Source organism: Physella acuta, unplaced genomic scaffold, assembly GCF_028476545.2.
Source record: "Physella acuta isolate Inbredline_101_S28 unplaced genomic scaffold, ASM2847654v3 ptg001180l, whole genome shotgun sequence".
Classification (NCBI taxonomy): Eukaryota; Metazoa; Mollusca; class Gastropoda; family Physidae; genus Physella; species Physella acuta.
The window spans coordinates 1-17,500 of NW_026732697.1; the positions used below are offsets into that span (position 1 = coordinate 1).

General features: G+C 37.1%; 2 protein-coding genes across 2 annotated transcripts in view; both read left to right on the plus strand.

Annotated features, from left to right (window-relative positions):
• Window positions 1-834: 834 nt before the first annotated feature.
• Window positions 835-3,162, plus strand: LOC131956856 (degenerin del-1-like). Its single transcript, XM_059321468.1, has 4 exons — window positions 835-936; window positions 1,583-1,680; window positions 1,909-2,098; window positions 2,382-3,162. The coding sequence occupies exons 1-4, from the start codon at window positions 835-837 to the stop codon at window positions 3,150-3,152; spliced, it is 1,161 nt and encodes a 386-aa protein (XP_059177451.1). The 3' UTR covers window positions 3,153-3,162.
• Window positions 3,163-13,809: 10,647 nt separating this feature from the next.
• LOC131956864 (amiloride-sensitive sodium channel subunit gamma) overlaps window positions 13,810-17,500 on the plus strand; it is an 8,793-nt gene continuing 5,102 nt past the window's right edge. The window contains exons 1-2 of the mRNA XM_059321477.1: window positions 13,810-14,076; window positions 17,260-17,500. The exon at window positions 17,260-17,500 is cut by the window's right edge and continues 165 nt beyond it. Of these exons, the coding sequence (XP_059177460.1) occupies window positions 17,327-17,500 (174 nt within the window). The 5' untranslated portion in view covers window positions 13,810-14,076; window positions 17,260-17,326. The remainder of the gene's footprint in view (window positions 14,077-17,259) is intronic.

Below are 17,500 nucleotides of genomic sequence, written 5' to 3' on the forward strand. Positions count from 1 at the left end.
GCTGAGAAAAATAATTACATAATTAGCGGGGATTGATCAAGTGCAATGTTGTAGGTATTTTAAATACTGCCTTTTATTTATTTTATACACTGAACGTACTGTTTACTAATTATTTGTTTTAAATCAATTACAGATACGAAGCCAGCGCCTAAATGTCCTCTATGTTTTCTTCTTTCCTTTTGATAATAAGCTTGGGGTATCATAATTGTTCACTAAATTGCCCCCCGGCAGAGTTCAATTTGGCGCCCCGGGCCATCCCCCGTGTTCGCCATAGCGCCTACGTTCGTTTAAGTGAGTGCAAAAGACTATGAATAAGTTGGTGTACTATAGTCGTTTATTAAGCTGAAACAGGCGGTCCCGCCGGCGCCCCAGCATGGCACAATTTTGGGCCCCGGGCTAGACTTTGACCACTTGGCGTTTATACTTGCGTTTGTTTTTTCTTTGAATTTGGGTTGGGTTTGCGGTTGTGGTTGGGTTTGTGTTTGCGTTTGGATTTGGTTTGTATTCGTTTTCGTTTTCTTTTTTGTTTGCGTTTGTGTTTGTGTTATCTTTGTGTTTGTTTTCGAGGTTTGTGGTTGGGTTTGTGTTTGCGTTTGTGTTATGTTTGCGTTTTTTGTGTTTTGGTTTTGGTCGGTTGTGGTTAGGGTGGGTAATGCCGGGTATATGCTGATTACTAAACACACATGTCATGGTCCTTTAAAGATAGGTTTTTTCACAGAGGCCAGTGCAGGGCCTGGCCGGGTCGGCTAGTATAAAGATCAAATGGATACACAATAATTATGAGTCGGCTATATTTATTTTCGATCGTAGGACGACCTGACCATCCCACAACAGATGAGGGAACTGAGTGTGACCCTCAATGATTACCCCAGGGGAATCAAACAAAGCCTGGGTCACGCAATGTCTGATATGATGACGCAATGCACATTTGATTCAGTACGTATAATTACAGATATATATATATATATATATATATATATATATATATATATATATATATATATATATATATATATATATATATATATATATATATCCACATCAACTGTACTCATGTATTTGTAATGTCATAATTGAAATTTTTCTTAACCACTTAGGGGTCGTCCATAAATGACGTCACCCTCATAGGGGGAGTGGGGGGTATGTAATTTTGTGACGGTGTGTGATGAGAGGGGGGGGAGGGGTTCAGAGAGTTTGACATCACACTTTTGCATTTTATAAAATGAATTTTACAAAACGAGTTTTAGCCGTTATTTCGCGTTTTAGAAAACTGTTAATAAATTGTAATAGGAATTGATGAAAATACTCTTGAGTTCAGACAAGATTTTGGAAAAAATATAATATCTATGTTTTAAGAAAAAATTCAACAGCAATTTTGACTTCATTTTAGGGGTGGTGGTCAGGCTTTTTATGACGACATGTGACGGAGGGGAGGGGGGAGGTAAAAATCGTTTTAAAAGCGTGACGTCATTTATGGATGACCCCATTAATGCCTGAATTTTTTTTCAGCCGTGTAAAACTTAATTAACTATGCTTTCTTTTTTAAATTTAAAAGAATTTCTTTTATTTATTTTAACCACAGGATGCCTGTGACTCCACCAACTTTAAGCTGGACACCTTCATCAACAACGGAAACTGTTACACGTTTGGCGACAAGACAGCGAAACCATCAGTTTCATGGTAATTCTTGTAGGCCTACTCTATCATTTTCAATGCCCAGTGTAGCGTGGGCCGTTTACATTATCCTTCCATTCTGCATTATGATATGATTTTTTCCATTTCTTTTCAGCTCTTTCTAAAACTTTTTTATGTTTGTTTTAGTTTCAATTCGTTCGGCAGATGGGTTTGGGTCTCATGCTAATTAAGTTTTAATAACCTTTCATATAATTTCTATTTACATTTTTTTAGGCATGTTAAAAAAGCAGGACCAGCAAATGGCCTGATCCTAGAACTGGACATCGAGCAGGACGAGTACCTGCCAATAACAGAAAAAGCAGGGATAAAGGTCTTGTTACATTCTGGCTCTGAGATCGTCTTCCCTGATAACACTGGCATCCTGGCAGCGCCGGGATATGTTACTAGTATTGGAGTTAAAAAGGTTTGTAATTGATATTTATATATTACATAAGTATATCTGGCATGGTGATATGGTGATGAGGTAATTACTTTAGATTTAAGTCCTGCTTGTATGTCTGACTTGGTGTATGGGATTAGGGTGTGGCTATCTAGAGATAGTGTATGTGAAATGTGTGCAATGATATGTTTTAAATGTGTGTATATGAAAAAATAACTTTTGTTATGTGAGTGTATTGGAATTTTGAGGCTCAATTCACTATTAGTGTTTGATATGATCATTGTATTGTAAACATTCGTCTTTTCAGTCAGAAATCTACATGCTACCACAGCCTTACGGCAACTGTATCAGCGCAGACAACGCCACCAACGAAATCAAAAACCTGTACCAACAGCTCGGCTACACCTACACAAAAGACGCCTGTCTAAGAACTTGTCTGCAGAAACGTATCTTCGAATCCTGTCGATGTATAGACCTAGACCTTGCCAACATGGTTCGTGTACTCAACTACAACGACTGGTTAGATTTGGACAACACGAAATCTCTTCAAATATGCGACAAGACGATGGCTGACTGCATGGATACAGTACAAGAAAAGTTTGAGAAACATGAGCTAGGGTGCGAGGAAATGTGTCTGCCGGCATGTACTCAAAAGTTGTATCAGACAACCGTGTCGACTGCCGTGTGGCCGGCAGACCGGCATTTGGACCGGTACGTCAAATTCGTCAACAAAACTTTCGCGAAGAAAAATACTGTCTACAACTGGACAAGTCATCCCCACGAACATATACGTAAAAATTTCTTAAGACTTGAGATTTACTACGAAACACTTCGATACGAGGTGATATCTACATCACCGACGTACGATTGGAATAATCTCCTAGGCAACATAGGCGGCCAACTGGGATTATGGCTAGGGTTCTCTGTTCTTACTGCCATAGAAGTCTGCCAGTTCACAATGCAAGTTCTGATCCATCTCTTCAAAACTCATTATAAAAGCTTTAGGAAATCTAAAAAAAGAGACCCATGTAACAACACAATTGATATACCATTACCTTCTGGATCAACACTTGTTTAAAAACGTCTATTTGATGTTTTTTTTTTTACGAAAACCAGCATTTATATCTAACGTGATTCCCACATATCTGGATATCTAACAAGGTTTATAATCTAGGCTTCGTTATATTACATTATGGTTTCGACCAAGATGCTCTGTGATCATAACTTTCTAACGATGTTTTATTCATTTCTGTGGCGACAATTACTTAACATCAAATAATTTAAGTTGTTCAATATTGGATTATTATATATGGTATAGGATACGTATGTTTTGGAATTCAGTATAGAATGGAACCGTGTGATGTACAGAAACCATCTTGCAAGTACAATCATAATTTATACTTTTTATATTATGTATTGTTGCTAATTACAACTTTATTTTTGAAATTAACACCTACTTATTTTATATACAATCTTTAGCAATATTAAAGTTTTATAAAAGGAACAGTAAAGTATATTATCTGAGAAAAAAAATACGTTAACATATTAACATAGCAATACCATTGCAATGGTACACACGACATATAATTCTAAACTACAACACACCATCCCCGAACATACCACACCACACAATAAGACAGCAGACCACGCCATACCACACCACACTACATTTTTCTTATAAGCAAAACATTAACGACACTACTAGGGAAATATTCAGAAAGGCTGTTTAACTTCAAGTTAATCTATAACTCTTGATTTAACGTTTATGTTTTGCATTATTTTGTTTAGATATTAAAATAAGTACATATGTATGCATTCATTACAAAAAACACAAATTTTACAATATGTTTTTTACAGGTGAATTGTTCTCATTTTACGAACTGTTATTACTTTTTAATACACCGAATTAATTTTAAAAAAAATCTATGTATGAAGTATGTAATTTTTAATGATCGTATGTTTTTATGTAGTCGACTTAGCATATTTTAATTTAGTTTAGTCTGATTTTAGCATCTGAAAATGTGTTTTTAGCTGCAGACCGTGAAAAGTGTATTATCACAAATCTGCTTGTCTCCCTCTAATTTTCCCTTTAATTTGAGACAGTTTGTAGAATGTAGTTTCTGTTCTAGATATACCACCATGGCTGTGTTTCAGAGGCGTAGCGACCCTTCCCGGCAACCGGGGACAAACTTTCAATTTGCACCCCCCCCTCAAGCTTTCGATTTGCACCCCCCCCCCCCTCAAGCTTTCGATTTGCATCCCCCTTCAAACTTTCGATTTGCCCCCCCCCCCTCCCCTCAAGCTTTCGATTTGCACCCCCCTCAACCTTGCCATTTATTTTTCCAACCCATTTTGGCGCCCCCTAAGGTCGGCGCCCGGGGACATGTGTCTCCATCACCCGCCATCCCCCCCCCCCCCCCTCGCTACGCCTCTGCTGTGTTTATTTAGTATAATTGATAGTGCTATTTTATGTAGAATAAATATTTTTTTTACAATATGAAATGTCATGCTTTAATTTTATTTATTGACTACAATAATGTGCTGTTTCCTGCCGATTTAACATACTAGATTGTATCTGCCATACTCCCAAGCAATCGCTAAATTATTGCATTTGAAAAAAATTGTTTCTTTTTAAAACTGTCAATTCTAAAACAATTAGTGGATTTAATATATGTATTGTAGAGCGGCGTGGCCTTGCAGTAGAGCGCTTGAATTCGAATTCGGGTTCAAGTCAGTGGATATTCCCTGAGTCCACCCATCTATGATGGGTACATGACTCATGCTAGGGACAGTAATGGTGGCTGGGCACAGTGATGACTAAATCATCACAAATCACATCATATGCCGAGGTCAAGAAACACTACAACAAAGATTCCTCTTTAGACCTAGCGATCCATTGGGCAGATAGAGTTCATATGTCTGTATACATTATATTACGGTAAATTCTTAAGTCTAAAAACATCTCTAAACATGTTAGTCCCCTTCTACGCGTTATTCTGAAAACTACCGCGTGAAATTTAAAAAAAAAACAATGTAAGATAACTCTAAGGACTAAGAGTAAAAACATTTTCACGGTTATCCCCCGTCAATTGTAATCACGAGTTCTTAGTTTTATGAGGTAGCACTATAACCCACACTTCTGCAGAAAATGGGGAAGGGGGGGGGGGGGTAGCGTTTTCGATAGAGAGATCACATAGTTGTTGATTCCAGTTTTCGTAAACATGTCAAATAAGGCTCGTTAGCTGGGGACACAACACTAGTATAACGGAGGGGAGCCACAGCCATAGTAGAGGGGAGCCACAGTCCTAGTAGAGCCGAGCCACAGTCATAGTAGAGCCGAGCCACAGCCGAAGTAGAGGGGAGCCACATCTTTAGTAGAGGGGAGCCACATCTTTAGTAGAGGGTAGCCACAGTCCTAGTAGAGGGGAGCCACATCCCTAGTAGAGGGGAGCCACATCTTTAGTAGAGGGGAGCCACATCTTTAGTAGAGGGGAGCCACATCACTAGTAGAGGGGAGCCACATCCCTAGTAAATGTGAGCCAGAGCCCTAGTTCACCAGAGGGGTGCCACTTCCCTAGTAAAGAGGAGCCATAGTCCTAGTAGAGTGGAGCCACGGCCCTAGCACCAAAGAGGGGAGCCACAGCCTTCGCACCACAGAGGGGAGCCACAGTCCTAGTTCAAAAGAGGGGAGCCATAACACTAACATAAAGAGTGGAGCCACAGACCAAGTAAAGAGGAGCCATAGCCCTTAGCACCACAGAAAAGAGCCACAGCCCTAGCGCCACAGAGGGGAGCCACAGCCCTAGCACCACAGAGGGGAGCCACAGCAGTAGCACCACAGAGGGGAGCCACAGCCCTAGCACCACAGAGGGGAGCCACAGCAGTAGCACCACAGAGGGGAGCCACAGCCCTAGCACCACAGAAGGGAGCCATAGCCCTAGCACCACAGAGGGGAGCCACAGCAGTAGCACCACAGAAGGGAGCCACATCAGTAGCGCCACAGAGGGGAGCCACAGCCCTAGCGCCACAGAGGGGAGCCACAGCCCTAGCACCACAGAAGGGAGACACAGCCTAGCACCACATAGGGGAGCCCTAGCCCTAGCGCACCAGAGGGGAGCCACAGCCCTAGCACCACAGAAGGGAGCCACAGCCTAGCACCACATAGGGGAGCCATAGCCCTAGTTCACTAGAGGGGAGCCACAGCCAAAGTACCACATAGAGGAGCCACACAGTATCGAGCGTTGACCTAGGACGAACGTGAATGTTTCAAACGATGTTCCAACGCGTGCTAAAGAAAGCCGTGTTAAACAGCCCATCGTGTGCAGTCAAGCGTGATTCCGACCCCAAGACTAGGTCACCATGAAACGCAGAATCGTATGTTCTCCGTTCTTGATCCCTGGCAGTGGTCCTGTTCATATTGAGAAACGTTCATAAAATGTGTACATGCATATTTTACACTTTCCAATTCAATGAAAGCAATGTTTATCTAGAAATTTCGGATGTCCTCGATTTCGAGCCTGTGGTTAAAACAGCTTAGCAAATGCAACTAGTCATAGAAATATGGGAAGAATTAATTATATTCGGATAAAATAAAATTAGATTGATATCAAATAATGTTCCGAAAGCATTAACTAAAGAAAAAAAGTGTGCAGAATTGTTACATTGTAATCTTGAATGAAAAAAAAAGAAAAAAAAATCTTTTATAAAGTTGGTATAAACCAAAGCAATGTGAGAACCGTTGTCTCATATCCATGAAACGAAAGTACATAAATGAAATATTTTAACACAGGTCTCCCTGTAGAACTTTTTAAACAACGAATTCTATTGAGTTAGCATTTTACCTTACGTAATCGCAAGGAAATACATTTGATAATAGTTTGATGACACGGGCGGCTGTCAGCTCATAGTTTAACTGTCCTCAATATAAAACCAATATAACAAGCATCGGGATATTAAAAGGAAATAAATTCATGGTAAATATATACCCGTGTATCACAAAAAAGTTTTACCGATTTTTGAAGAGAAAATATGATAGTTCTTCTTGACTCTCTTGTTTGTTATTTCAGAAGTGTGTTAAATACACATTTTGTATTACATAACTAGGCTATACAGTTTAATAAAATAAAAAATGTAACATTAAATTTTGATGATGATTTTCGGTTTTTAATTATATCTTAAGTTAAAAATAAGTAGGCCTATTTGTTTTTTTTGTTTTTTTTTAAATTAAACCTACGAGCCGGCCCGCGGCATAACATACGCCGCTATTTAGTTGTTTCTAATTTTCAATAATTCATAATTTGTGAATTCGACAGTACCAACGCTGACACTGAAAATATTTCTTTAAAACACTATAAGTAGCTCGTTAAGGACCATAACCCCCCCCCTTCCTTCCCTCCCCCCCCCCCCCCTCCTCCCCCCCCCCTACGTTTAAAATCGTTGGCTCTGCTTGTAAACATTTAGAGTGAACACAGCTCACTAAAACCATGTAGGGGTGGGGAGGTAGGGAGAGCGTTTGCAGCTTGTTTTCTAACGGCTCGAAGAAGAGAATTATATATATAGATAGATACTAAGCGTCGCTAAACGATTTGTAGTGTATACAAAAAGTTAGACAACTATAATCAGATATAATAATTTGATTGGTTACCGAGGTTCGACTATTAGAAACATTTATGTAATGGTTTTTAAAGTAGACTGTCACGGTCTACTGATTCTTACTGGTCCACTTAACCTGTTTCTGAGTTTCAGCCTTGAGAGTCAGTGCTAGCCATGTGACTTTTGTGTGACAAAGATGAAAAGGGGGTCACATACAATAGCATTGGTGGTGTACCCAAAATTACAACAAGGAGCCAACCCGCGGCATATCATACGCCGCTATTTAGTTGTTTTTTTTTCTACTTTTCAGTTATTCATAATTTGTGAATTCGACACTACCAACGCTGCCACTGAAAATATTTCTTTAAAACACTATAAGTAGCTCGTTAAGGACAATAACCCCCCCCCCCTCATTCCCACCCTCCTCCCCCCTCCGTTAAAGTAAACTCCACTTAGTTACCCCCCCCCCCCCACGTTTAAAATCGTTTCAAACTAAATTATCTGCCCCTAATAGTCGTCACTAAACCCGGCTCTGTTTGTAAACATTTATAGTGAACCACAGCTCACCAGACCATGTAGGGGTGGGGGTGGTAGGGAGCGCGTTTACAGCTTGTTTTCTAGCGTCTCCCAGAAGAGAATTATATATATAGATTGACTTTTAGAGTAGTCGGTTACGGTCGACTGATTCTCACTCGTCTACTTAACCTTTTTATGAGTGTATGCCTTGAGAGTCATTTCTAGCCTGGCGACATTTTTGTGACAAAGATGAAAAGGGGGTCACATACAATAGCCATAGAGGTGTACCCAAATTGTAAACAAGCACGCTCGCATTCATCACCCCACCTAGTAACCTAAATTATACTTAAAACGACTTAAAACCAACACACGTATCACTTACAAATGTACCGAAACTTAATTTTTCAGCTCAACAGAAACAATTCTTGACAAGCTGGTTGGGCTTAAACCATAACGCAAGAACTAATCTCGGTGTATTCGAGAACACAAAATCACCTGAAATTTAAAGGAAAAATTAAAGGAAAATACGTACAACCAATATAAATCTCAGTAGCTTACCTTCATCAAAACAACTTCATCATAATCTAAGTAGGCCTACCAGTGGCGGAACTAGAAAAAAAGGGCCACCCCGCAAAAAAATGTTTTAGGCCCCCTCCCCCATATATATATATATATATATATATATATATATATATATATATATATATATATATATATATATATACATATATACATATATATACATATATATATATATATATACAATCAGAGGATACTCGTTGCTGGCCTGTTCGGAATTTAAAAAACATCAATTTAAAAAAAATCAACATCAAGTCATGTGTGTAAGTCAGGGGTCGGCAACCTTTTGAAGCGGAAGAGCCAAAAATTACAATTTTCAAAATTTCCCTGGTTTTAAAGAGCCACTAATATTTTTTTTATTTCAAATATTTTATTTTTTGATTAAGATTATTAGTATTTGTGCAAGGAGCTGAAGAGCCGCATCTTGATATCAAAAGAGCCGCATGCGGCTCGCGAGCCGCATGCGGCTCGCGAGCCGCAGGTTGCCGACCCCTGGTGTAAGTGCATTAGTGTGTTTCGTGAAATTCAGTTTTAAATAATTGTTGATAGATGCACTCATAGAGTGTTGTCAGTCAAAATAATATAAAACATGAAAGTTTTGTGTAAGTAATGGTGTCTCGTGTTATGTTTATTTTTATGTTTTATTTTGTAGTTATATTATTTATGTTTTAAATATTATTGATTTAATACATTTCAATACACTTCCTTCTTATACAATATCATTCTTTAGTAATTACTTATAAAAATAATAATTAAGAGAAGTAATTGCTTTTTAATTTGTTTAGTACAAATCTATTAAAAGAATCTTATGATCACCCTTATTTGACTATTTTTAAAAAAAGGGAAATAAGTCATTGAAGTGGTTTGAACATTTGCTTATCTTTGATACGTTTAATTGTAGGAGAAAAACTCGGTTTTCACAGTGGTTTAAAACAAAGAGAAAAAGAAGATACAAGAGCGTGGAGGTGGTGTCTATAGAATAAAGATAATCCAACAGCAGCTACGGTAATTTTTTACAAAACAACCATCAAGTCAAAAATGAAAGAAAGTTTACTTTTTTTTTCTATATAAAAATTTATTATGGTCGGCTCTGGGCCCCTAAATGGCGTGCCCCCCCCCCTCCCCGCATTGCGGGATCTGGCGGCACTGAAGTTCCGCCCCTGAGGCCTACCTATGTTATGCAAAAAAAACACAAAAAAAAAAACAAAAAAAAAACAACTATAAAAACATTTTAAAACACGCATGTTTCTCAATAACCAATGTACAAATAAACCATACTAGAACAAAAGCAGATCTAACATAAACAATAAAACTCACTACAGTTAAAGTCTTATTAGTACGTGTTCTCGATACACTTACAACATCTAATGAACAGTGAATTGAACGTCAACACCAACCAATACTAATTAAAACTAAATTTAAAACTAAATATAATTCTTTATCTAAAGCTTACTATTTTAATCTTATGCCAATGAGTTAAAACTAAACTACACCTTACCTAAAACAAACTTGATACTGCTTTGCAAACACCGTAGCCCGTGTTTGTATAGCAGTTTATAAATGTGTCAACATGGACAAAAGGCCGATAGACCAAGAGGCCGACTGATCATAAGGCTGCCAAAGAAAACAGTCCAAGCATCACAAACAAAGGACTACAATTGTTTATGATAGCCCCATCTACGATGCAGAGACCGTTCGATCTTCCAAAAACAAACTGTAGTCAGTCGGCGTCATCGTCTACATGAAACAAGACAGAAAGACCAGAAGACAATGCAGGGGTGGATGCTACCATCTTAAGGTTGGCGCCTGACACAATATTTTGTAAACAAAAAGAAATACCAAATGAAGTAGACTTATATCTGCGCCTTGACCAGACTACAATATAAGTACCGACACAATTATAATTGCATTATGAAGTATAGTACACTGATTATTTCGTGACAATTTTAAAAGTCCTACATTACATTTGCTTGTTCGTGAAGTCAGGTCAGTCAAAATATGGTGAGTTTTAGATGTTGATTTTTTGTTATTATAACACAGACATATCATTTACCATACTATCGCCTTACTATCTTACAGGCTGAAATTGGTTATGTTTTATCATTTAATTAATATGTTAAAATGTAGCGATTCGTTACTTTTTAGGAAATTTGAAATACACTAAAATACTAACATTATTAAAAAAAGATTGAAGATCTACGACATATTATCTAATACAACAAATATGTATTCTTTAGCCCACCATAACTGCATAAAAAGTATGTAACATTCTAAAGACATAACACACCTCATAATATATGCCATATCCCCTCCATTAATTACCGATACATAGGGTCTTTGACATTACCTATATGTCAATCAACCACGTCTTGAAAATACAATTATTTTTTTTTAACGCAAGAAACACAACATTAATAAAATACCAAGGCATTTTAGAGAATAATTGAACATAGCTGAAAATAAATCTCTATACAAAATATGCATATTATCTTTTTATTCGGAATTTGAATAATGGTCATTTCGCGAACCAAAAGGCAATTGTTAAATATTAAGAATCATTTCAGACTTATACTGCGCATGTTCAACAAATACATTTCCCCTATGGAAAATGCGTGTGAGGAAAAACGCATTTCAAAACAAATTTGTTTTCAGTCTAGGTCTACAGTTTATTCTGCATCGTTGATCTGAATGCCATTTCAGTTAGTAGCCTACACACCCACCTAATAAAAATACCATTTGATGTTTTCATTCAACCATGACGACAGTGACATAGCATCGTGTTATCTTTTTGATCCGGTGACTGGTTTCTCTACCATAAGTTCAGCGTCATCAGCGGGTGACACTGACTATCAAGTAAAATTTGGTGGAATGACTTCAACCAAAACGTCATATGAACTAATAAACTGCTGTTTTTTTTCTGTCTGTTGTTTATACTTTGGGTGTCACCGAAGAGTTAAAAAAGCTGAAAAAAATGTGATACACGAGTTGAATCTAAACACAATGGCTGCATACAAAAATACAGTGGATTGTATGTAAGAGCTGGTAATCCAGGCTATAATGGTTTGATTGTATGATATAAGCGTGGTAAGCTTACAGGCTGTTTTGAGACATTAAAGTATGCTCTTTATTAACCCTCCAGTACTCTATTCATTCTCTTTCTTCTCTCGCCCACTCTCTAAAATATTAACAATATATATATATATATATATATATATATATATATATATATATATATATATATATATATATATATATATACACATACACACACACACATATATATATATACTTATATATATATACAATTATATATATATATAAATATATATAATTATATATATATATTATACATACACATATATATATATATATATATATATATATATATATATATATATATATATATATATATATATATACATGAATTTTTTACTTTAATTCATTCAATTTATTTATATATTTATATAAGTGATATATATCTTTACATATCTATATATGTCTATATCTATCTATCTTTATATATATATATATATATATATATATATATATATATATATATATATATATATATATATATATATATAGTTTGTTTTGCGTGAGTGTTTGTTTATACTGTGGGGACACACACACACACACCTTGTATTGTATGTTGCCCTCTGTTCCGCTTGGTCAGGAAAATGTCACCGGGCCAGCACTGAGTCTCAAGGCTGACTTTCAGAAAGAGGTTAAACGTACCAGATAGAATCAGCGGAGCGTGATCCTCTACTAAAGGGTCGAACTTAATAGCGAGACGAAATTCGTGTTTTTTATTCGCGGTCCTCAGCGGTCCTAAAGTTGTTGAGAAATGTGTGGTGGATAGAATGTAAATATATTCTTGAATGTGATGTTGTGTTTACTACAAAGAGTTTACTCGCTCTCTGTATGCAGGGAGAGGACTGTAATCTAACAAGAGGATCTATGTTGCATTGAGTTATGTAAATATTTGTTAAATACCGATTTTTCGCCCATATAGTATGAGCTTTTATCATAGCTGTGTCTGTGTGGTTGAATGGTAGAGCATACGATTGCTAACCCGAAAGTCTCGAGTTCGAATCCGGGTTCAAGTTCGTATAACGTCGACTCATCTCTAATTGGTACCTCACTAACGTTAGTGTAAGTAAAGGCTGACAACACTACCCTTTCTTTCTCAGAGGTCACAGAAACAGGTTACATCTACTTCACTAGTCCCATGGACCAAACTGGACTTTGCCTTTTTATCAAAGAAATGTTTCTAAACAACGGAGACAGGGTTAAAATACTTTGTGAATAATCTTAGTATGACTAAATATTTCAAGATCCATGTACGTTTTTATGTTTTGATAATCTATGTGCGATTGTCTTTATATAAACGTGGACAAAAAACTGTTTTAAAATTTAAGTTGTTTTTTTTTCCTGATGATTTACAGTTTCTTCCAGGCATCTCTTCATGGAAGGTCCGCCCCACCCACAACTCCGAAGGAAATAGAATTTCTATAGAAAATATATAATTTACCAGTGTTCGCCCACCCCCTCCCCAGAAAATTTAGTCCCCCCACCCTCCCTGAAAGTTAAAAATACTCCCCCTTCCCTCGGAGAATAATAGTTTGAAAGAAACACTAATGATATCGCATATAGTATCAGAGTAATTATAAACTAAGTTCTAGGTAACAGATAAGCTCTCTATAACGTTAAACCTTTTTTTTAATAATTGTATATGTTAAGTATAATATCTGATCGAGATTTATCTTAATTAAATAAATCATATATAAATAAATTATATGATTAAAAAAACACAAGTTGCTACCGCCGATTTACAATGGTAACTTCGTCAATGTAACAATTTTGAAAAAAAACATCGCTCAAATTAAAAAACTACACCAGCAATGTGTCGTAACGGCGCAACATCTTGAGAACTAATACTTTACCATTCATCTAAGGGCCCCATCCCCCAACTACCCTCATTTCCCCTACCCCGCTTCTTCTGACACGGGGCGAAAACTGCGAACGCATTGAATAAACAGCATGACTTGCTTGTGCGGATAGACAATTCTTTGGATACAACCCTCGGCTGATTCTGTTGACACAACCGGATGTCCTTGTTACAGTCAGGCCTATATGTCCTACCTCTATGTCCTGCCTCTATGTCCTGGCTCTATGTCCTGGCTCTATGTCCTAGAGTAGTTTAGTAATGATCATGTTAAGTGTTCATGATAAAGTCGTTTTTTTTGGATTATTGTGCGCCATTCAATAACGAATATGGATACTTCAGTAAAAACCGTTTAGATCGGCGCTTAAAAGTAAGTACATTAGTTACGTTATTGGAAATTGTGCATCTTTTAAATATAAACAGTTTTTTTTAACACGATAAGCGATAATTAGCGCCAAATATACACAGTATTTGGTGTTGTTTTTAAAAGGTACATCTATGTATAATTTAAAACATCCAAAAATGTGTAAGCATATATAAAGAGCCATAACTTATATTCTACTTTTATAAAAATTTAAAAAAATTACATTTTGAACATTGTGCATGTATCCGATAAACTTTATATAAAATTACAATTTGAATTAATTATCATCAATAAATAATAAAATGGGACGGGGCTGATACAGCAATATCTTTGTAATAGTTATATGTCACCCGGGTTCTATTCTGAGTTAAAAATAAAATATAAAATAATTCACAGTACACAAGTACTGATTAGTTCGAGATTAATACACTTTATATAACAAACTAGAACATCGATTGCGAAAATGTTGCGATTTTGAACTGATATCTAGTCTTTAGTTTTTAACCAAACCGTTGTGGTTCTAAAAAAATCAAGAACTCACAGCAGCGTCAGGAAAGTGTCAGAGTCCTGTGCAAGTTTTGTTTGGTGCTACATATAAGTACTTGTAGACGTACTACAAGATGTGGGGGGTCAGCTACAGACACTGTGGGCAGGTCCAACAATCACTCACCTCGAACATGTTTTTTTTAAGCTAGACGTGTAATTTACAGGTTCAGTTTGCCTTGCCATGTCCGCTTACAGTTTTCATCATCAGCTTTTGAGGAGTTGTTCAAATTTACAATAGCAGTACCTCTTTTTGACGTGTACAGATGTTTTACCAATACATAACGCCTCAACTCAAACCTTTACATATAATATATATATATATATATATATATATATATATATATATATATATATATATATATATATATATATATAATGTTACGGTCAAAGCCCGAAGTGCGGCCAAACCCCGGATTGGCCGGCCAATGCGCGGATTGGCCGGCTCTCTTGGCCAAAGCCCGAAGAACTTAGAACTATGATCGTATTTCGTACATTGGCCGGCCAATGCGCGCACTGACCGGGACGTACTGGCCAAAGTCCGAAGTGCTTAAACTTGACAGCGTATTTTGTACATTGGCCGGCCAATGCGCGCATTGGCCGGGATGTCCTGGCCAATGTTCTATCTAGACTAAGTTGTGATCGCGTTTTCATTATTCTGGGTGCGGTTTCATTGTGAGTAATGTATTGTTTAGCTCTTGTTTGTACCGCTCATTCTTGTGGATCCTGTGGCAACAATGTCCATGCTATTTGTGGAGTAGCCAAAGGGTACGGAGGGAATATTACCTGCAGATTGTGTCACAACAAACAAGACATCATGGAACACAGATCAGCAGCTCATACTGGCTTGCAAATTCAAGGTGCTAAGATGCTTAAAACATCAAATACAAAATTTAAAGATGGTGAAGTGGGTGACAATGTACGCATCCGTGTTCCAGATGTTGACAGAGGTCACAGTGATCCCCGAAGCGTGATTGCAATTGTCATGAGAGTCGAGGGCGGTTTCTACAAATTAGGAACGGAACATGGTGTTCTAAAACAACTGTATGCTAGAAGTGAGTTTTCAATTCTTCACGAAAAACTGCTCTTATTGTCGTCAGTTGGCACTGAGGAAAAATCACTACGAACCATCGCATCTTCACAATCATTGACTGGGGGCCAAGGCTACACTCGCTGCAATTGCACAACCAAGTGCACAACAAATCGCTGCAAGTGTAAAAATAACAAGCTGCTATGTAATTCTAAATGCCATAAAAGTTCAACTTGTTGTAACAAATGATAATATTGATTGATTGATACTATAGTACAATAAAAAATTTGAATGTTTCTGTCATTTACTTTAATTAATAATCAATTTAAACTTAATTTCATGATCCTTACGGCATTAAAAAACCCAAAATCTGCTCATGATTTTCTAATTCGGACTTTGGCCGGTCGTCCCTAGCCAGATGATCTTCTAATTAAGACTTTGGCCGGTCCACCATGGCCAGTCCGCGGACTGGCCGGCCAAAGGTCGAAATCAAGAGCTATTTCAGACTTTGGCTGGTCCGCCATGGCCAGTCTGCGGATTGGCCGGCCAAAGGCCGAAATCAAGCAAAGTTTCGGACATTGACCGACCTATGGGAGGCGATATTGGCCAATGCGCGGATTGGCCGGCCAATCCTAGCATTGGCCGACTTCGGGCTTTGACCGTAACATATATATATATATATATATATATATATATATATATATATATATATATATATATATATATACATATATATATATATTTATTTATTTATTTATAAACTCTAGAAATACAACAATTAAGCATACACATCTAGTCTATGCATAATTGGGTACCATTTAAATTGGTACCTTTGCGTATCTTTTAGATGCATCGGCAGATGTATCATGCCTTTTCAAAAGTTCCCTGTTTCCCTAATGTTAAATAATGATTCGTCAATCCTTAATTTAAAAAATAATGCATGCGTCTTTTGTCCTAGGCAAAACATAAAAGACATTTCCACTGTTTGACCGCAGATTTTACTTTTACTTAAGACTTACAAAATCTCCACTGAAAAATATCAGGTTTAAAAATTGAAAATGTGACTATCTCTATGAAATTTACCAGCACAACATGAAGAGTTTTAGAATCGTTTCCATATCTTCACTCATGACATCATTCACAACATACGGTACATCTGGTGTGGTCTATCTACCGAGTTCAAGTTTAATATGTCAAGACCGCGTTATGTAGAAACTTTAATTGTTGAAAAGGTGTCGTGGAGTCCCACACGATTGCTGAACCAAACCCTAGTCCAGAGTTCGATTCCCGAGTTCGTGACGACAGCAGAGGTCTTGTGGTTCACCCAGCTCTAATGAGTGCCCAACTCAAGTTGGGGAAGGCAAGAAACGCTTAACACAAAATATTCTAACTAAATAAGCGTTACTGCTTAAATATTGTTATATCTTAAAGCGTCGTGCTTCAATTTTATAACAACAATACAATTCCAGGTGGAGTTTATCTGATTTTTGTTAGTTTTTATTAAGAAATTTTGTTTACTACACATCTATATTATAAAACACATATTTCTTTATTTCTTCTAAAATTTCCGGATTTGACATCTAACCATGTTTTCTTTGTTTTTAAATCCATCACAGGTATATCGAGAACAAGTTTTTCGTCTATTATTACTCTTAAGAAACAGTTAAAGGAAAACAAAAAAACATGACGAAGTTCAAATTCCACGAAATCAACCTCATCAATGAGATATACCAGGACTTTGGCCAGATGACCACCATGCATGGCATCAAAAGGGCCGCGGTCAGCAAACAGCTGTGGATTAAACTAATCTGGACAGGGCTGGTCATCGCGGCCTTGAGCTACGCCTTTTACCAGATT